Consider the following 22,253-nt stretch of genomic DNA (forward strand, 5'->3'; position numbering starts at 1 on the left):
TGATGCTCCTGTACCTCCTTCCTGACGGTAGATAGTCAAAGACCATGTGGGATGGGTGGTAGGGAATCTTCGGCAATACTTTAGGCCCTTTGTCTCCAACACTCCCAGTAAACGTCACAAATAGGTGGGAGGGAGCCCCCAACGATCCTCTTGGCAGTTTTTATTATTTGCCACAGAGATTTGCGGTCTGATGCCTTGCAGCTTCTGTGCCGCACAATGCAGCCAGAGAGGACACTCTCACTGGTGCTCCAGCAGACAATTGTTAGAATGGGGTGGGAGGCCTTGCACGCCTTCCTCAGAAAATGTAGTTGTTGCTGTGCCTTCTTGGTGAGTGAGGTGTTGTGGGTCCAGATTAAATTGTCCATTATGTGCACAATAGGGAACTTTGTGCTCTTCGCTCTGTCCACGACAGAGTCATTGATGTGCAATGGAGAGTGGTCGACCTGTGCCTTCCTGAAGTCCACAATTATCTCCAATGTCTTGTCTACATTGAAGCTCAGGTTGTTGTTCTCACACATTTGACAAGACTCTCTATCTCCTCTTTGTATGCTGATGCTTCAATGTTGCTGATGAGGCCAACCACTGTAGTACAGTATCAGTAGTGAACTTGATGAGATTTGAGCTGAATATGGCAGTGCAGTCATGGGTCAGCAGTGGGCTGAGCACAGAGCCATGAGGAGCACCAGTGCTCAGTGTGACGGAGCTTGAGATATTGCTGTTAACTTGGGCTGACGGGTATTTCCATTTCGAAGTCCAAGATCCATTTACAGAGAGAGTCCTAATGAGAACAGTTTACCCACCAGTTTCTGAGGGATAATCAGGTTAAACTCCAATCTGAACTCAATGAAAAGCATTCTGAAGTATGAGGCATTATTTTCCAGGTGGGACAAGACTGAGTGGAGGACCGAAGCTGAGTGTTACATACCAACAGCAATAGATCACAATTGAGTCAGGTTTTAATGCTAAAACCACTATCTTTATTAGTATCTACTCCAAATATAGAGACTTAAACAAAATAAACAGAAGTTAACAGTGTTATGTGTATATGTATGTGTGTGTGGCTCCCAAACAGTCAAGTTTAGGAACAGTTCTTGAAGTCTTCAGATGGTAAAGTAGAGAAGTTCAGTAATTCACGGAATAAGTGAGTGAGGGGAGAGATTTGTAAATCCACATGAAAATGTAGAGAGAAGGCAATTACGAAGAATTCCACGCTGGGTAAATGAAATAACAGTCGCCGAAGATCTTATCCGTCGAGTCGTTCCAAAATCCACTTAGAAATATCACCAGGTGACAGTCACAGGAATATGGTCTTCAGGTGGTTACCACATAACACCCCGATTCCAGGTAAGGGCCAACAAAAGTGATACCACAGGATACTCCAACAAATGCATACATATGGATTATGTGAAGTGACAGTCACACATCGATCGTGCACTGCGTGCCAATGATCACCCCAATCTTTTGGGCATAGGAGAGTTCCAAACCATAGCAGTGACAAGCTGAAGTTCCCACAGCCTGTCTCTCTCTCGGTTTAAAGTCTGCAGCCGGCTCCCGCAGCTTGTGACAGACGTCATTGCCCCGCCTCACTCATGCGCTCTTAAAATAACACTCACAGTACGAGCCTGTGTCTCTCGTAACATATGACATCATCAGTGATTCAGTTTAAGGAGTAGGTGAAATGGAAGGGTCCAACGTAGCTGGAAGATGGCATTTTATATGATTCATTACCATCCACTCAAAGCACATCATGATTGTTGAAGTCAGTACCATTGGATGATAATTGTTCAGGCTAGTTAACATTGCTCTTTTAGGCACTGAAATTACAGTGGCTACCTTGAAGCCTGCAGGAACAGTGGACTGCTTCAAAAAGATGTTAAGGATGTCAATTAAGAACTCTGTTAGCTGATCCACGCAGTTCCTCAACATCTACAGGTATGTTGTCCAGCCCCAAAGCTTTGCTTTGGTTTACCCCGGCTGCAGTCCTCCTCACCTCAGCTGCAGCTGGTGAGGTGCCTGTTCTTCACGGGGAGAGGGGGCTTTCCTCGATATGCCATTGCTCAATGCATCAGATTGTGCATAGTGCATAAAAACACAGGCAAGAGGTTCAGTTGTTGTTCAGACTAGAAACCAAAATAGGGAAGAAATGTGATCTGATTGACTTTGACTGTGGAGTAACTGTTGGTGCCAGATGGGATGGTTTGAGTATCTCAGAAGCTGTTGATCTCCTGCTATTTTCTTGCACAACAGTCTCTATGTCCAAATGCTATTTCTGGATTTCATTTTGCCATTCAGCACTATTGTCCTATAGACCTTGGAAAACAAAATCCTATTCCTCAGTTTGAATACACCACTGTGCAACTGGGTGTTGGACTTCCTAATGAACAGACCTCAGATAGTCAGGATGTACAACTGTTCTTCCCTCCTGTTCATGCTCAGCATGGGTTCTCCCCAGGGCTGTGTGCTAAACCCATGGCTGAACAGTCTGCTCACACTTGACTCCACGGCCAAACACCCGGCCAATCACATTGTTAATTTCACCAACTATACGACCTAACAAAAACAATGATGAGATGGCCTACAGAGAGGAGGTAGAAGAGCTGAAGGCCTGGTGACAGTCAAATAACCTCTTCCATATTGCCAACAAGACAAAACAGGAGAACTTGCACCATTCACACCCCTCCTCCCCTTTACTTCCGCTGTACAACAATGAAGACTGCGAGCACTTCCAAACTCCTGGGAGTGCACATCTCACACAGCCTCTCATGGCCCCAGAACACATCATACACAGTCAAGAAAGCTCACCAATTCCTCTACTTTTTGAGGAGGCTGAAAAGATCTGGACTATGCACATCTATGCTCATGTCTTTCTACAGATGGGCAGTAGGGAGCATCCTAACAAGCTGCATCACGGCTTGGAACAGAAACTGTACTGTGGCAGACAGGAAGGTTCTACAAAGGGCAGTCAAAACCTCCCAATGAATCACCAGCACAGGCCTACCCACCATCAAGGGCATATGTACAAAAATCAGCCAGTAACATCAGGAAGGATGGACTGTTTGTCCCACTTTCGTCAGGGAGGAGGCCATGTAGCATCCATGTCAGGACCACCAGATGCAAAAACAGTTACTGTCCCCAAGCAGTGAGGCTGACCAACACCTCCACCCAGTAACCCACCTCTCCACGCCCCCCAAACCACCACTACTTTATCATTTCCTGTCAGTCACCTTATGTACAGACGCTCCTGTGCCTTGTGTCACCTTATGGACATATTGTCAATCTATGTGTAAAATTGATCTTATGTATTTAACTTTATTGTGGTTTGTCATTTTGTGTTCTTTAACTTTTGTGTTTCTTTTTAGCAATAAGGGATCTGGAGTAAAATTATTTTATTCTCCTTTACACTTATAAACAGGTAATAACAATGGAAAAAATCTTGAATTCAGAGTTTACAGAGAATGATGCAAGAAACAAAAAAAAAATCCAGTGATCATTAATTCTGTGAGTGAAAACACCTTGTTAGTGAGAGAGGTCAGAGGAGAATGGCCAGACTGGTTCAAGCTGACGGGAAGGTGACAGAAACTCGATTAATCATGTGCTACAACAGTGGTGTGTAGAGGAGCAGCTCTGAATGCATAACACATCGAACCTTGCTGGGCTACAGCAGCAGAAGACCAGGAACATAAAGTTAGTGACCATTTTGTTAGGTACAGGAGGTAGCCAATAAAGTGGCCACTAAGAGTATTTAGCTTGTGACTTGACCATCTATTTATTTTTATTTTTATTTTATTGAGATACAGCGTGGAACAGGTCCTTCTGGCCCTTTGAGCCGTACCTCCCAACAATCCCCCGATTTAACCCCAGCCTCACCACGACACAATTTACAATCACCAAATAACATCCCAACCAGCTCGTCTTTGGACAGTAGGAGGAAGCTGGAGCTCCCAGAGGAAACCCACACAGTCACGGGGAGAATATACAAAGACCCTACAGGCAGCAATGGGGAGTTGAACCTGGGTCATCTGTAATGTCTAGTGTTCTGCGAACCACTATGCTAGCATTTCTGTTACCTGTAATGACAGAATCAGTCCAGTCACTCCAGATAAAATCCTCCTGTTTTACTTCCATAAAGTGGTTAATTCTCGCTCTCACTTGCACAGCATAGCTTCTAGTCAGGTCTTTGATAACCCATTTTTCCACATCCAGATCTTCAACCTAAAACAGTACAACAATCATTAGAAGAGCTGGAGGGCCAGTCAGGTTAAAAAAAAAATTCTGAACATAAGGAGGCTAATATTGGCAGTGTGATTAAATAAATGGGCTGATATTTTGCTTAAAGTCATACAGCCCAGAAATAGGCCCCTTGGCTCAATGTGTCCATGGCAACCAAGATTTCTCTCTGAGTTAGTCCCATTTACTTGCAATTGGCCCTAATCCCTCTAAACCTGTCTTGTCTATCTTCCTGGCCAAATAACTTTTTAAATGTTATTAGTGTGTATTATAAGTTTTAGGTACATATATATACAGTAGCTAGGCTGCCTAAGACTTTTGCAGAGTACTGTACTTGTAAACATGGAGCAGAGAGCAAGTTTGTAAATCTGGTGGGAGCAAAGGTTTGTGGGGAATGACATGGATGGAGCGCTGCCGGAGTGGTGTGGTGGCAGAAAAAGAGTGCCAGAGTGGGGGTTTGATGTGGATGCAGGTACATCTAGACCAGGCAAGGTCATTTGATTCAAATCAATTTGTGTGGATAACCAGAGGCTTTTTGCCAGGGCTGAAATAACTAACATGAGGGAGCATAGTTTTAAGGTGCTTGGAAGTGGGTACAAGGGGAATGTCAGAGGTATGTTTTTCATACAGAGTGGTGGGCGTGTGGAATGCACTGCCAGCAATGGTGGTAGAGTCGGATACAATTGGGTCTTTTAAGAGACTCTTGCTACGTCCACACTACGCCGGATAATTTTGAAAACACCAGTTTCGAGTGAAAACGACAGGCGTCCATACTAAGCGTTTTTCAAAATATCTCTGTCCATATTAGGCGGAAATTTGGTTGAATCTCCTCCTACTGGGCATGCGCAGGACACATACAAAAAACAAGCGAAGAGGAAACGATATACTTCGTGCGCGTTTGTCCAGTTACAGAGTAGAAAAACTTTACAGAAATTGCTCTTGGCTCTCGCACAGGAGGACTTAAAACTTAAAAAAAACAAATACTGGAGCGTATGGAGGCAACCGACAGGGAGTTCACGGACAGTAGGACCCAGCTGACGACGAACATTGAAAAACTGACTAACTCTGTTACATTAATAAAGCAGCTTGTTAAATGTATAAAACGTCTGCATCAGCGTTATCTTGTATTTCCATACAATGTTACATTAGGCTGTTACACATCTATTGTCAGGGAAGTACTTGCATAAATAGGTAAACCACCTTCATACAAGCAAGGACAGAAAACAGGGCGAAGTGAGTATACTTATTTATTCAGTAAGCTATGGGTCAACTGGCTTCAGTCTCGTCTGTCTGTTCTGAAATTGTTAAAGTGGTGGCGTTCAAGAAAACAACGAACATCTGTTCCAGCACGTCATGACAGCGTTTTTAAGTAGTCAAAAAAACTCACTTTACAATTTAACTCTCACGCCGTTCACACCGACTGTGTGTTATAACAACTTGTGCAGTACCAAGCAGAAGCAGAAAAAAGCATTGTTGTTGTAGTGTTGTCATGACAGCATTTTAAAATCTCTCTGGTTACCCCGTACACACTACGCTGGTTATTAAGCGTTTTCAGATTTATTCACTCTGGAGAGTGTTTTCGAAAATCTCCGTTTTCGGGGGCTGAAAACACCGGCTCAGTGTGGACGGGAGGGCAAAACGTAGAGAAAAAGCTTCGTTTTCAAAATTATCTGGCGTAGTGTGGACGTACCCTTAGATAGGTACGTGGAGCTTAGAAAATAGAGGGCTCTGCGTTAGGGAAATTCTAAGCAGTTTCTAGAGTAGGTCATATAGTTGGCTCAACATTGTGGGCCGAAGTGCCTGTAATGTGCTGTAGATTTCTATGTTCTATGTTTCCCACTCCCTTCCCCTTTTCCCAACCATGATTCCCCTCTCCCTACCCCCTTCCTATTCTCAGTAGATGATAGAGGCCCATATCAGAATCAGGTTTATCATCACTCACATATGTACCATGAAATATGTTTTTGTTGTGGCAGCGTTACAGTGCAATATATAAAATTATTAAGGTAGTGTGCAAAAGTCTTCGACACGCTCACTACTGATGTGTGGCTTTGCACAGTACTGTCCTTGATTATCAACTTCCTCTGGCAGTTCATTCCATATACGGAGCACTCTGCGGATGAAAAAGTTGCCCCTCAGGTTCTTAGTGACTATGATTCATGTTCTCATTAATATTTATCACTTAGTTTTATTTGCAAAGTTTGTCTTCTTTTGCACATTGGTTGTTTGTCAGTCTTTGTGAGTAGCTTTTTGGTGATTCTATTGTAGAAAATGAATCTCAAGGTTGTATACAGTATGCACACCGATAATAAATATACTTTGATTTTGATCTACTTTTGTTCACATACGTCACTCTACTGCATGCTACTGCAGGTCGAAATATCTGCACCACAGTATACCTCCCACCTATGTTTATGTCAGCAGCAGACTTGTGTGTTACACCAAAGCAACATACCAAAAAAAGTATGAGGAACTCAGCAGATCAGTCAGCATCTATGGAAAAGAGTAAACAGTCAACGTCTGAGCCAAGGCCCTTCCCCGGGAGTGAAATGACACCTCTGCATCATCTGCCACAAGCAGGACTTCCCAGTGGCCAAGCATTTTAATCTGATTCCTATTCCCATTCTGATGGGTTGAGATAAGGCTACCCTCAGGGTGTTGGTGGGATTGGGTACCCTCAGACGCAATGTTATGGATATAGATTTCTCCTTCTGGTGAACAAAACTTACCCCTCCTCCTCTGTTCCTCATTCTGACCTCTTATTTCTCTCACCTGCCCTATTACCTTTCCCTGGGTCCCCTCCTCCTTCCTCTTCTCCTATGGTCCACTCTCCTCTCCGATCAGATTCTTCCGTCTCCACCCTTTGACCTTCCCCACACACCTGGCTTCACAGATCACCGTTCAGCCAGCCTCTTTCCCCTTTCCCCGTCATTTAATTTAGGCATCTACCCCTTTCCCTCTCAGTTCTGAGCAAGGGCCTCAGCCCAGAACATCACCTCTTTGCTCTTTTCCATGCTGCCTGCCCTGCTGAGTTCCTCCAGTGTTTTGTGTGTGTTGCTTGGATTTCCAGCATCCGCAGACTTTCTCATGGATGCGTGTTACACTCTTCAGGTGCTTTCATGCCACAGGTGGTGGTTAAGATTATAATTTATTCACCTTTGTCACTTTGCTGTACAAGTCTTTAACCTGTATTTGATATTCAAATGTGGTTGAATGATGTTTGCCAATTGGTGGCTTCCATACCACTTCACTTCTGTTCACTGTGATATTAACTGGGGGGCTGGCTTTATCTGAAACAAGAAAGATAACGTTAATAGAAGTACCCTCGTTATCATCCAGTGCTAAAGCTTATATTTACTGTATTTTTATTCATGGTTAAAAGGAGATGCACAGACTAAGTCCAAGTTTTAAAATTTAATGTAATGGCTTGTGTAAGAATTGTCGCAACCAGGGGTTGATTTTTTTTCAGTGAGCATGTGCATTGCATTTTCTCAGTGTCACCTCATGGGTGTGCAGTGCTCCTTGGACTGTTTACCTTCTAAGTCTAATTTTTTGTCTTTGGACTAGCTGTGGGCTTTCACTTTGTTTTATTTGGCATCGTGGGGATTGTTAATCTCTCTTTGTATCTATCACTTTTATACCATTTGGGATAATTTAATTAGCATGACCCTGACGAAGGGTCTCGGCCCGAAACGTCGACTGTACCTCTTCCTATAGATGCTGCCTGGCCTGCTGCATTCACTAGCAACTTTGATGTGTGTTGCTGGCATTTTCAATGTCTTGTTTTGTAGTTGTTCCCTTTAGGAGTTACTGCTTTGTCTGGACACCTATGTTATCTGATTGCTCTGGAATTCCTACATGCTCCAGGGTGTCTCCTAGTTGTTTGTTGAGGATCCTTGTCTAGTGAAACTCACAGCAAGTTCTTTTGTGTATCGTGAGTGATTTCAGTTCTACAAGATTCTGTATAGTTTGCCTGAACTCTTGTTGTTTTTGCTGGATAATTTCTGTAATAAATCTTTTGTTTTGTTTCAATTGCTAAAGTCACTGTGATTCCTGCACCTGAGTTTGCTAGCGACACCCACAATAATAGTGCTGGAACTGGTGCAGAGAAGAGAGAGCAGGATGAGACTTTAGGTTGCATTTTCCTTATGAAAAGTTCCTCAAGTTGGCAGTATCCATCATTAAGGACTCCCACCATTAGGCACATGCCTTCTTCTCATTATTACCATCAGGGAGGCGGTATAGAAGACCCGCAACCTATGGACTCACTTTCAAGAATCCTACAACTCCATTTTCTCAGTATTATTTATTTTTTATTAGTTTGTTTTGTATTTGCACGGTTTGTCTTTTGTACATTGATTACTTGTTAGTCTTTGTGTATAGTTTTTCATTGATTCTATTATATTTCTTTGTTCTTCTGTAAATTATTGCAGAAAATGAACCTTAGGATATTACATGGTGATATTATGATACTTTGATAATAAATTTACTTTGAAATGTGCACTTGACTCACTTACACATTGAACACCAAGTGCTTAAAGATGGAATTAACATGAATGGGTACTTAGTGGTCAGTGCGTGTACTATGGGCCGAATGGCCCACTTTCCCTGATATATCACTCTGTTGCCGAAACGTATTAAGTAAAAATGCAGCATAAGAATGAAGATGGACTTCTGACCTCACAATCTACCTCATTATAATCTTCATTATTTACCTGCACTGCATTTTCTCAAAATTCAAAGTTCAAAGTAAATTTATTATCAAAGTACATATACAGTATGTCACCATATACAACCCTGAGATTCTCTTTCCTGTGGTCATACTCAATAAATCCAATAGCCATGGTAGAATCAACGAAAGGCCCTAAAGAACAGGGTGGACAACCAATGCACAAAAGACAAAAATAGTAACAAATAAATAAGCAATAAATATGAGATGAAGTGAGTCTAAAGATGGTGGGAACAGTGCAGTGATGGGGCAAGTGAAGTTGAGTGAAGCTATTCCCTCTGGTCTAAGAGCCTGATGGTTGAAGAATAATAACAGTTCCTGAGCCTGGTGGTAAACTCTGTAAACCCTAGTCACTGTTGTGCATGAAAATGGAAATCCCAAGAGATCACCAGTTTCTGAGATACTCAACCACCCTGCCTGAGGCTCCTGTACCTTCTTCCTGATGGCAGCAGCAAGAAGACAGCATGACCTGGGTGGTGGGGGTCCCTGATGATGGCTGCTGCTTTCCTGCAACAACGTTCCATGTCGACGAGCTCAATGGAGAGCAAGGCTTTATCCATGACTGGGCCATATCCACTACCTTTTTGTAAGATTTTTTTCATTCAAGGGCATTGGTGTTCCAATACCAGGCCATGTTACAGCTAGTCAATATACTCTCCACCACACATCTATCAAAATTTGTCAAAGTTTTAGATTTTCTTTGTAGCTTTTACATTTTTGTTCATCAGTTTAATGCTGGGTGACAAGAACGATCCAATCGAGCCCAACACTAGATATGGATGTAATTGGACATTTGGGTTGTTCCTCAATCAGCCATGACAGAATCGTGGAACAGGCTCAGTGAGCTGCATAGCATAATTCTGTTCCTAAGTCTTATGGTGCATTCTACAGTTGCAAGGTTCATGTGGGGGAACTTATTCCTACCTGGACATTCCCATTCATAACCCAAGGTTATGGGGAGAAGGCAAAAGGATTGAAAGTGAAAATATATCAACCATGCTTAAACGTTGGAGTAGGAGCTAAAGACTCATTACAGGGCGAGTTCTTCCAGTTCATCCGCTAAACAGTTTGATTTCTTCTCTTTAATGTCTTTCTTTCCTTTCCAAGGTGGCTGGGGACTTATCAGTCCATGATCTACATCAGCACTCAAGCTGCGGTTCTTCACAGCAGTGGGTTCTCACGTAGGCAACTCACTGAGTGCCCTATATCGCGGGAGATTGAGACATCGAGACAGCAGTGTATTCTGCTGTCAAAGTAAGTGACACTGCAGACTGTAACATCACCACAGCCAGCTGTTGGCCTCCCCTCTCACTGTGGCAGAAGCGATACCTCCCTCCCCCTCGTTAGTGAGAGAGAGGGAGCATGTGGAGTGTCGACGTGTTGGGGTGAACAGTGGTTTGTGATAGACCTTATTTCATGGTCTCTGCGGGTGGATGCTTTTGCTGAGGCAAGTAGGGGAAGGAGGAGGGGGAAGGTGGATGTTTTTGCTGGTGTTTGTTTACGGAATGGAGAGGGGAAGTTTTGGAGTTCTGAAGTTTTCCTATCTTTAGTTCTTTGGGGTTTCTCTTCTTTTTTGTGGATGCCTGTGAAGAGTATGTGAACAGTAAGAATTGCAGGTTGTATTCTGGATATATCTGATATTAAGCTGAACTGTTGAGAAGACTTGAAGGGCCAAATAGACCAATTCTGCTCCCATGTCTTATGGTCTTAATTTGCATTGCTATTGTTTTTTCTTGTTCTACCTCAATGCATTGTGTTGTGCCATGATTTGATCTATATATCTCGGCAGGAGGAGAGAGAAGCAGCACGCCGTGCGTGCGGAGCCCTCCGGTGAAAAATGATATCGTATCCATTAAATAGGGGCCGTGGACAATTCTGATTTGATGGAGATGGACGTGAAAGCACAGAGGAACATCTGGAAAAATTTCTGAAACGCTCGTTCACTGCTGTCGTTACTGCGCGGTCGGGAATCTTTCGGAGGGAAGGCCTCAAAATCCCCGGCTTTGCCTGCTGTTGGCAACCGAGATGGAGGTCGAATCGTTCGGATAGAGGTGGCACTCAGTACTCGGTGTCAGAGAGCTGATCAGAGCTCGAAGTTTTCGGATAAATCAGAGTCGGGTATGGCAGGGAGAGTTTTTCTTCCTTCTCCCGTCTGCGTGAGATGTGGGATATTTGAGAGACTTTGAACTTTTACTGTGCTCATGGACTTCTTCATCAAGTTATGGTTTTGTTGCACTGTTGTAACTTTATGTTATAATTATGCAGTTTTGTTAGTTTTTTTTCAGTCTTGGTCTGTCCTGTGTTTTGTGATATCACACCAGAGGAAATATTGTATCATTTCTTAATGCATGCATTACTAAATGACAATAAAAGAGGACTGCGTGTCTTCATAATCTAAAAGCACTATGCAAGATAAGCTCCTCACAGTATCTCGGCACGGTTAGCAATAATAACCCAATACCACCACCAAGAGAGTTGGACTTACAATATATTACTGGTACAATATATCTGCACTGAGTCGTGTTTGATTGCGGACAGGAACTCATGGCACAAAATGTGAAGTTTTCATAGAAAACCCCTTCAAATTTCTGAACATGACAAGCGACTTTTCCCAGTTTGGTATTGTGACAAGGAATGGAAGTCATTCGTTCTCTTAACCTGGAGAAAAATATGTTAGAAACAGAATAAGTTCCTGTAAAGGTGAGCCATCGACCCAGATGACTGGTTGCTGACATTAGAATGAAGGTCAAATACAAAGGTGCAGGGGTAAAACTTTAAGCATAGAGCACTGAAAGGGGCTAATTCAGTAAGTGGCATGTTCAGGTAGTTTGTAACCTGGCCCAGATCAATAAAAGCTAGAGTCTTATAGTTTAACCAGCAAATGGAGTAGTCTTTGCAAAGCAAGTCAAAGGATAGTCTCATTGTATTCCTTGATCAGCTTCAGCAGGCACTGCAGACTAATGTCAAGTATCTGAATAAAGGTTTTGCTTACCCATAGGACAAACAGTACTGTGTATCTGATGGTGCTGCCCCATCAATATCCCAGGTACAATTCATGTGGTTTTCGTCATAAAACAAACAGGCCACGTTGTGAATCGTGAAAGGCCGATTATCTGCACACAAGAAATATTTCAATATTTATATGCTTGTATGGACAGACTGAAGAACAGCTTCTGGTGCTAATGGACTTTTAAAAAAAATTATCTTTTTCACATCCCTTTCCAGGTGGTGCTGAGTGTGTAACTTATTCTGATATTGTCTCTTCAGCATTTCTTTGCACTATTTCAGCTTGCACTAGTATCCTTGCATCATTCTGTTGTTTCAATGTATTTATTGTCAGATGTGCAACCCCCTCACTGAGGGCTTGTATACAAACTCGGCTGGTGAGCTAACTCTGCTAACAGCTATATGACTCAGAGGTGAGAAAGCCAACTTTCAGAACCAATTTGTGATTTGGATTCAACCAAACAGGAAAGTCCGGATGTTCTAAATAAGGAGCATTGATTGTAGTTAATACTGTATAAATACTGCTTGATACAGAATGATCTTTCACCAGAAAAATAACAGATCATATATCAGCATAAAATTACAAAGGAAGTATATTTACCAATATTTCAGCTTTAACAAACAGCTAACAGTTAAAGAAAAGAAAAACAAAAAAAGCCATTACAGTTAAACCAGTCCGATGTCCACGTAATCGCAGGAGCTCATTTCTGGAGTAGTTGGTTGTCTACTCACGCGCTGAACCCCATTCTGCATGAAGGACACCAGCCATGGTTTGAATTTCCCTCGAGAGCCATCTCAAATGAGGCAGAAAACATGTTCCCGATTTTGGGGGCGTCCAGAACCAGAGGCCACAGTTTAGGAATAAGGGGTAGACGATTTAGAACAGAGTTAAGGAAAAACTTTTTCACACAGAGGGTTGTGGTTCTGTGGAATGCTCTGCCTCAGGAGGCAGTGGAGGCCAATTCTCTGGATTCTTTCAAGAAAGACTTAGATAGAGCTCTTAAAGATAGCGGAGTGAAGGAATATGGGGAGAAGGCAGGAAAAGGGTATTGATTGTGGATGATCAGCCATGATCACAGTGAATGGTGGTGCTGGCTCGAAGGGCTGAATGGCCTACTCCTGCACCTATTGTCTATTGTCAAATGAACTGGCTAACCCACGGGTATCGACACTCCCTCCTTGGGACCATTCGTCTGCACTAGCACTTCTTGGAACAGGGTTTCTCCTTCGAGCGGCATTCTGTAGCATCTTCCCTGCTGCCCCAGTCTGCAGCTTCCATCAAAAGACTCCAAAGCAGACTACCACCCTTCAGAAATCTGATCCTGCCCAGCCCTCTCGAATCTCCCAATGCATCTCACTGGGCAGAAGGTTACAACACGTACCAGAACAATTCTGATAGGCCGACACAACATTCCTAAATTGGACAATATGGCTCCTTATCTTTAGCCGAAGCTAAAATACTCTCACTAATAGAATACACTCCTTTTGTAGAAAACTGCTAAAATAAAAATACCTCACAGTATAGCAGTAGGAATCTTAACCAGGGCATTACATATATATTATTTAACCTACAAGCTTTATGCAAGCAAGAAAATTCATTGCATGAAACAATAAACTCACCTGAGTCTGATAAAAAGGCAGCATAGTGAGATTGCATGTCCTGTCTGTGACCCTGAGAACTTCTACACACAAAGGTACCTTGGTAGATTAACTGGTTGCTGTAAAATGCCTCTGGCGTGACAATTCAGTAGATTTCAGTCATTTGTAGGATAGCCAGTTCAGAATCAGAATTAACACTAACATCACCAGCATATGTCGTGAAATTTGCTAACTTTGCGACAGCAGTAATACATAATAATGAGAAAAAAAACTGAATTACGTTATGAATACATATAGAAAGCATAAAAAAACTACAGCACAGAAACAGGCCTTTTGGCCCTTCTTGGCTGTGCCGAACCATTTTCTGCCTAGTCCCACTGACCTGCACACGGACCATATCCCTCCATACACCTCCCATCCATGTATCTGTCCAATTTATTCTTAAATGTTAAAAAAGAGCCCACATTTACCACCTCATCTGGCAGCTCATTCCACACTCAAAATTAAATAGTTAAATGTAGTGTAATAAAAGGAAATAAAAAGTAGTGAGGTGGTCTTTATGGCTTCAATGTCCTTTCAGAAAATGGATGGCAGAAGAGAAAAAGCTGTTCCTGAATCATTGAGTGTGTGCCTTCAGGCCTCTGTACCTCCTCCTTGATGGTAGCAATGAGAAGGAGGCAAATCCTGGGTGATGGGGGTCCTTAATGAGGTACTGCTCCTTAAAGATATCCTGAATACTACAGAGGCTAGTGCCCATGATGGAGCTGGCTAATTTTACAACTCTCAGCAGCTTAATTCCATCCTGTTCAGTAGTCCCTCCCCCCCCCCCCCCCATATCAGACGGTGATGCAGCCAGTCAGAATGCTCTCCATGGTACTCGTGTAGAAATTTGCGAGTGCTTTTGGTAACATACTGCATCTCCTCAAACTCCTAATGAAACATAGCTGCTCTCTTGCCTTCTTCATTTACTTATTGAGAAACAGTGCGGAACATGGCTTTAGGGTGAAAGGGGAAAGGTCTGGGGGAACATTAGGGGGAACTTCTTCACTCAGAGAGTGGTGGGAGTGTGGAATCTGACGTGGTAAATGCGGGCTCAGTTTTAAGAATAAATTGTATAGATACATGGATGGGAGAGGTCTGGAGGGTTATGGACTGAGTGCAGGTCAATGGGACTAGCGGAATAATGTTTCGGCACAGACTAGAAGGGCCGAATGGCCTGTTTTCTGTGCTGTAGTGTCCTATGGTTCTATGGTTCGAACAGGCCCGTCCGGGGCTTCAAGCCACACTACCCAGCAACCTTCAATTTAACAACCCCAGCCAAATCACAGGACAATTTACAGCAGCCAGTTAACCTACTGTTGGCCACGGTGGAATTAAAATATGGATGAAAACGTCAAATCCAAATGGGTTAAGGATAGTGGAAGCAGACAAACTAATTGCTGTTTGTTCTTGCCATGTGCATGAAGGGGATGGAGGCTGCCATTTTGTTAGGTGCTCTGTGACTCTAGTGAATTGTTGAAAAACTGATTCTTGCTCTAGGATACCCTCATCAGAGCAATTGAATACGGACACAGGGAGTTTCTGCTATTGCACATTGAAACCTGAGATCATTCTCAGATAAACTCTGTGTTGTGTACAAAGGCAGGCTTGTAGAACAAATCTCATTCGACTGAGGGTACGTCCACACTACACCGGATAATTTTGAAAACAAAGCTTTTTCTCTTCGTTTTGCCCTCCCGTCCACACTGAGCCGGTGTTTTCAGCCCCCGAAAACGGAGATTTTCGAAAACACTCTCCAGAGTGAATAAATCTGAAAACGCTTAATATCCGGCGTAGTGTGTACGGGGTAACCGGAGAGATTTAAAAACGTTGTCATGACAACACCACAACAACAATGCTTTTTTTCTGCTTCTGCTTGGTACTGCACAAGCTGTTATAACACACAGTCGGTGTGAACGGAGTGAGAGTTAAATTGTAAAGTGAGCTTTTTTGACTATTTAAAAACGCTATCATGACTTGCCGGAACAGATGTTCGTTGTTTTCTTGAACGCCACCACTTAACAATTTCAGAACAGACGGACTAGACTGAAGCCAGAAGGGTTAGAAATGTACTCACCAAATACTTTGGCCCATAGCTTACTGAATAAATAAGTATACTCACTTCGCCCTGTTTTCTGTCCTTGCTTGTATGAAGGTATTTATGCAAGTACTTCTCTGACAATAGATGTGAAACAGCCTAATGTAACATTGTATAGAAATACAAGATAATGCTGATGCAGACGTTTTATACATTTAACAAGGTGCTTTATTAATGCAACAGAGTTAGTCAGTTTTTCAATGTTTGTCATCAGCCGGGTCATACTGTCCGTGAACTCTCTGTCGGTTGCCTCCATACGCTCCAGTATTTGTTTTTTTTTAAGTTTTAAGTCCTCCTGTGCGAGAGCCAAGAGCAATTCCTTTTAAATTTTTCTACTCTGTAACTGGACAAACGCGCACTAAGTATACTGATCCCTCTTCGCTTGTTTTCTGTGTCCTGCGCATGCCCAGTAGTGGAGATTCGCCCAAATATCTGTTCTAATGTGGACGGAGATATTTTGAAAAACGCTTAGTGTGGATGCCTGTCATTTTTACTCGAAACCAACGTTTTCAAAATTATCCGGCGTAGTGTGGACGTAGCCTCAGGGTCTGGGTCTTCTGGTTTGACCGTTTTAAAGCAGTCAGAGTCAAAGAGAACAAAGAGCCATAAATTACCAGTTCTCACTTCTGGACCAAGGCAAATAAGAAGGTGTTAAAGATCAGTCAAATCATCGATAGCCAACAAATCTGAAAGGGAACCTTTGAACTGGGAAGGAATGGATGAAAAAGCAAAGGTTTTCAGATACAAGATAGTGATAACTCTCTCCAGAGACCCACCATTGCGAGGATTAGCCGCCACACCAGGGGTGGGGAGAAGGAAGAATCGATCATCTGGCCAACGGAGATCCCCTATTTTGGTGTTATAAATTGGAGAAGTGGTCTGAGTGAGTATTCGTTCAGAGGGAACAGCGGAATTCATGTTCTAAGTTTGTTGGCCCAGGGTCAACATAATTATGTTGTTGTTTGTGCAGAGACAATAAAGTGTGAGCTGCAATTAAGAGTTGCTTGATGAGTTTCTTAATTAGTTCCATTGATGAAAGGCCAACACTGCTCACTGGTACCTCTTTGGACCGTGGGACAAAATCAGAGCACCCGGGGGAAACCCATGCAGACTCAGGGAGAATGTAAAAGCTCCTTACAGAAGGTGGTGGGAATTGAACCTGGGTTGCTGGTACTGTAAAGCATTGTGCTAACCACTAGGCTACTGTGCCGCCCCTGTTCCCTTCCACATACAATGGCATCCTGGTAGGTTAACTGGTTTCTGTAAACTGCCCTGAGTGTGGTAATTCAGTATTTGCAGTAATTTGCACAATAAACATAGCAATCGAGCTTGCATGCATCACTTGTGCTGGCAGCTCGTTCCACACTCCCATGACCCTTTGAGTGAAGAAGTTTCTTCCCACGTTCCCCTTAAATTTCTCACCTTTCACCCTGAAGTGATGACCTCTGGTTGTAGGCCCAGCCACCCTCAGTGGAAAAAGCCTGCATGCATTTACCCTGTCTATACACCTCATGATTTTGTATACCTCTGTCAAATCTCCTCTCAGCTGTCTGTGTTGTACAGAATACAGTCCTAGCCTATTCACCCTTTCCTTGTAACTCAGTTCTTCCAGACCGGGAAACATCCTTGTAATTTTGTTCTGTACTCTTTCAGATTGTTTACATCTTTCCTGTAGGTAGGTGACCAAAACTGCCTCAACCACTTCCTCTGTCCGCTCATTCCACATATACATATATATATCACGCTTATGGAAAACAAGTTGTCCTTAAAGTTCCAATTAAACACTTACCCTCTCACAAACCCATGGCCTTGAGTTCTTGACTTTTTTACTTACTTATCTACTGCCCGTTATGTCACTGGCACTTAGGGCAGCAATGAAGGTCCTCCATCTTCATTGCTGTTTCCGAAACAAGTGTTCCCTTTTGATCAGTTGGACTTGTTAGCCCCGAGCTGAACCCTTAAAACTGGAGGACTGGGGTGGACCACTCTTAATCTGGCCTCTACCCTTTGACATGTTTGGCATGGGTAACCCCACCAAGAATCATAGCACAAGGCCCTGACTCCGGCCAACATAGCTCTCCAGTTCCTTGAGGCACACAAGCCTCCAAACCCTGTGACAAGGCTGAAGTCTTGAATATCTAGCCCTGAGAAAAAGACTGTGCATTCACCCTATCTATGTCCCTCATGATTTTTTTATACCTCTATAAGATTACCTTTCAGTCTCGTACACTCCAAGAAAAAGGTGAACTCTGTCCAACCTTTCCCTATTGGTCAATTCAATGCATCCTAGTAACATTTTTGTCATCCATTCTTGGCTTAAGTATACTTCCCCCCCCACCCCCTGTAAGTTCTACACTAGTGTCATCAGCTGATTTCATTTAAAATTTTGTCAAATCTCCCAACAAGGAATTCATTAAGAAACATTCACACAAAATGCTGGAGGAGCTCAGCAGGTCAGAACTTATTTCGGGCTGAGACCTTTCACCTGCCCATCAACATTTTAAAAGATGAGGGAAGGCCACGTTTTATTTCCCATTGCCAATTGTCTCAATATCTCAGGTTTATGAGGAGAAGGCAGGGAGAATGGGATTGAAACAAAATCAGCTGTAATTGAATGGTGGATCAGACTCAATAGGTCAAATGGCCTAATCCTGCTCCTACACCCAGTGGCTACTGCATTAGGTATACCTGTAGACCTGCCTGGGAATGTAAATTTGTAATCAGCCAATCATATGACAGCAACTCAATGCATAAAAGCATACAGACATGGTCAAGAGGTTCAGTTGTTGTTGAGACCAAACATCAGCATGGGAAAGAAATGTGATCTAAGTGCCTTCGACTGTGGAGAGATTGTTGGTGCTAGAGGGTAGTCTGAGTGTCTCAGAAACTGCTGATTTCCTGGGATTTTCACACACAGCAGTCCCTTGCGTTTACAGAGAATGGTGTGAGAAACAAAAAAAAATCCATTGCGTGGCAGTTCTGTGATCAAAAATGCTTTGTTAAGAGAGAAGTCAGATGAGAGTGGCCAGAGTGGTTCAATCTGACAGGAAGGCAACAGTAACTCAAATAACCAAACGTTACAACAGTGGTGAGCAGAAGAGAATCTCTGAACACACAAAGTGAAAACCACAAACAATCTTCAGTGGCCACTCTATCAGGCCACTGAGTGTATGTGTGTGTGTGTGTGTGTATATATCCTTTGATCGTACAGTATCTGTGTCATTTTATTAGACTGTTACTGGGGATCTAATGTGTCATTCCAAACAGACCCAATTGCTGAAGGACATCGGTGAACTAGATGGGATCTTTACTCATTGTTATTAGTAGTAACCTTGCATAGTCAATGACCCTACCCACTCCGGGCATTCCCTCTTCTCCTCGCTTCCATCAGTAGAGGATACGAAAGCCTGAAAGCACGTACCACCAGGGTCAGGAAAGCTTCTACCCCACTGTTATTAAACTACTAAATAACTCCCAAGTCTGATAAGCCTCCAAGAGGACCACAACCTTGTCATAGGGTTTGGAGGCTCCCATGCCTCAATGATTTGGAGAGCTATGCTGGCTGCAGTTAGGGGTTTATTTTTTGGCTTCTGGTAGGGTCACCCATGCCAAACAGATCAGAGGTAGAGGCCAGACTCAGAGTGGCCCACCGATCCTCCAGGTTTTGGGGGTTCAGCTCAGGGCAATCAAACAAAATTGTTATGGAACCAACGATGAAGAATCCTTCTACATCTGAGTAGTCAAAGACAGATAGAGGACCTTCATTGCTGTCCTAAACACCAGTGGCATAATGACCAGTAAGAAAGTGGTATGGCAAACTGGACTTTTGGCAAAACAATCTCGTTACGAGCCGACACATTATTATTTACCTATACAGCCCTTTATCTGTAGTTCTTACATTTTATTCTGCATTGCTATTGTTTTACCTTGTTCTACCTCAATGCACGGTGTAATGATCTGATCTGTAGAAATAGTGTGCAAAATAAACTTTTCACTGCACCTTAGGACAAGGGACAATAATAAACCAATACCAAGGGAATAGGAATTTACTTCTTCACTGGCACGATATATGCGAAGTGAGTAATCTTCGGCTGCTGACAGGAATCAATGCACAAAATATGACGTCTCAATACAAGTGACTATCATCATCATCATTGTGTGCCATCGTCCCTTGACATTCAATGGCATCACCATCACTGAATCCCCTACTGTCGACATCCTGGGGGTTACCATTGACAGGAAACTGAACTGGTCTAGCCATATAAACACCATGGCTACCAGAGCAGGTCAAAGCGTAGGATTCCTGCGCCACCTAACTCATCACCTGACTCCCCAAAGCCTGTCCACCATCTACAAGGCGCAGGTAATGGAATATTCGTCACTTGCCTGGATGAGTGTGGCCCCATCAACACTCAAGAAGTTTGACACCATCCAGTACAAGGCAGCCCACTTGATTAGTACCCCTTCCACAAGCATTCAATCTTCCCACCATCGACGAACAGTTGCAGCAGTGTGTACTATCTACAAGATGCACTGCCACAACACACCAAAGTTCCTAAGGCAGCACCTTCCAGACCCACGACCACCACCATCTAGAAGGAAGAGAACAGCAGATACCTGGGAACACCACCACTTGAAAATTCCCCTCCAAGCCACTCACCATCCCACCTTGGAAACATATCACTGTTCCTTCATTGTCGCTGAATCAAAATCATGGAATTCCCTCCCTAATAGCACTGTGGGTGTACCTACACCTCAGGGACTGTAATGGTTCAAGAAGGCAGCTCATCACCACCTTCTCAAGGGCAGCTGGAGATGAGTAATGAATGCTGGCTTAGCTGGCGATGCCCACATCCGTAAATGAATAAATAAAATATATAGTTAAATGGCAATAAACTAGATTTGACTTGACTCTAATACCTAGCCTAAACTTCCCTCTCCTCACTTTAAAAGTTGTCCCCTCAGATTAGCTGTTGTTGCGGGTAACTGCTGCCCTTTTGCAGACCAAACAGATGCAGCCAAATTGCTCAGTTGATGGAGGATAGGAGGAGGTGCCAGATATATGGGTTGCTCTGGAGTTTTTCTTCTCTGTGCTCCTCTGAGAAGTGTTATGTCCTCCACCACTCCCATGACTCCTTTTGGAAGGCTTTAGAGCACAAGATGTTAAGGATTTTATGGAGAAGTACTTACCACAATTACACACTGTGGGACTTCCCTTGAATGAAGCTGGTTCCCATTACTAAAGCCAGCACTCTACTACCTTCTAAAGATTGCGTGTTGAGATCTCTTGGCAAATATAAAGGAATTTCCCTCAGTGAGGCAGGGAAATTTGGTCCAAAATGTCTTGAAGAAAGGGGTAGTTCCCAAGGTCACTCAGGAAGGAAGTGATGACAACAGCAGATCTTACAGAGATATAAATATTACTTATATTGGAGAGTGAAAAGAAAACAAAATGCAGTATGTAATGTTGCATTTATAGAGAAAGTTCAGGGCAGCTAGACAAATAAAGTGCAAATGAGAATTTAAGGGTTCATCATTTAGTGCGGGATTCTGATAACGGTGGAGTTTGGTGGGTAGAGCCTCTCTTGTTGGAGATGGTCATTGCCTGGCACTTGCATGGCTCGAATGTTACTTGCCACAATATCCAGCCCAAGCCTGGATATTGTTCAGGTCCTGCTGCATTTGGGTATGGACTGCTTCACTCTCTGAGGAGTCGCGAATGGTGCAGAACATTGTGCAGTAATCTGCGAACGTTCCCACTTCTGACCTTATGACGGAAGGAAGCTCATTGATGAAGAAGCTGAAGATGTTTGGTCCTAAGACACTTCCTTGAGGAACTCCTGTAGTGATGTCCTGAGGATGAGATGATCGACTTCCAACCACCACAACCATCTTCCTTTTGTATGATTCCAACCAGCGGAGGGTTTCCCCCGAATTCTCATTGACTCCATTTTGGCTAGGGCACCTTGATGCCATACTCGGTCAAATGCTGAATTGATGTTGAGGGCTATCACTGAACATGTATATCATCAAATAAGGCAATGTTTCTCTGGATCAGGGCATAAAGCAACATAGTACACATGGCACACATATAACACTCAATAACTTAGGAAAGGAAGAATAAAATTTACAAGTGAATTACGCATAAATAAACAAACTAAAGTCCATAAATTAATTTCTGTAAGGAATGGAGTAGATTAACCGGTGACACTTTGAATGTGATGCGGCAGAGAGTTCAGAAGCCTAAGGGAAGAAACTGTTTCCCATCTTGACCGTTCTTGTTTTTATGCATCAGAGTCTCCTGTCTGGTGGTAGAAAGTCAATGAGGATGCTGGATGGATGGGTGGGATCTTTGTTAATATCAAGGGCCCTGCGTACACAGCACTCCTGATAAATGTCCCAGATGGATAGTAGGGAGACCCCTGTGTTCCTCTCAGGTGGTTTTATTCAAACACAGAATACCAAGAGTTTTGTGGATAGTGGTAGAGCTGATACAATAGGGACTTTTAAGAGATTTAGAGAGGTATATTGATGAAAGAAAAATAGAGGGCTATG

At 43.1% G+C, this 22,253-nt stretch overlaps 1 protein-coding gene and 1 long non-coding RNA gene across 2 annotated transcripts in view; both read right to left on the minus strand.

The window, feature by feature from the left end:
• LOC140200663 (erythropoietin receptor-like) overlaps nt 1-11,999 on the minus strand; it is a 41,117-nt gene extending 29,118 nt beyond the window's left edge. Inside the window, exons 1-4 of the mRNA XM_072264229.1 lie at nt 11,949-11,999; nt 11,442-11,614; nt 7,384-7,517; nt 4,068-4,212 (exon numbers count right to left, since the gene is read on the minus strand). Of these exons, the coding sequence (XP_072120330.1) occupies nt 4,068-4,212; nt 7,384-7,517; nt 11,442-11,601 (439 nt within the window). The 5' untranslated portion in view covers nt 11,602-11,614; nt 11,949-11,999. The remainder of the gene's footprint in view (nt 1-4,067; nt 4,213-7,383; nt 7,518-11,441; nt 11,615-11,948) is intronic.
• The window catches only part of LOC140200664 (uncharacterized), a 30,819-nt gene continuing 20,562 nt past the window's right edge, over nt 11,997-22,253 (minus strand). Inside the window, exon 3 of the long non-coding RNA XR_011886686.1 lies at nt 11,997-12,069. This is a non-coding gene — a long non-coding RNA (uncharacterized lncRNA). The remainder of the gene's footprint in view (nt 12,070-22,253) is intronic.

Source organism: Mobula birostris, chromosome 7 (genome assembly GCF_030028105.1).
Source record: "Mobula birostris isolate sMobBir1 chromosome 7, sMobBir1.hap1, whole genome shotgun sequence".
Classification (NCBI taxonomy): domain Eukaryota; kingdom Metazoa; phylum Chordata; class Chondrichthyes; order Myliobatiformes; family Myliobatidae; genus Mobula; species Mobula birostris.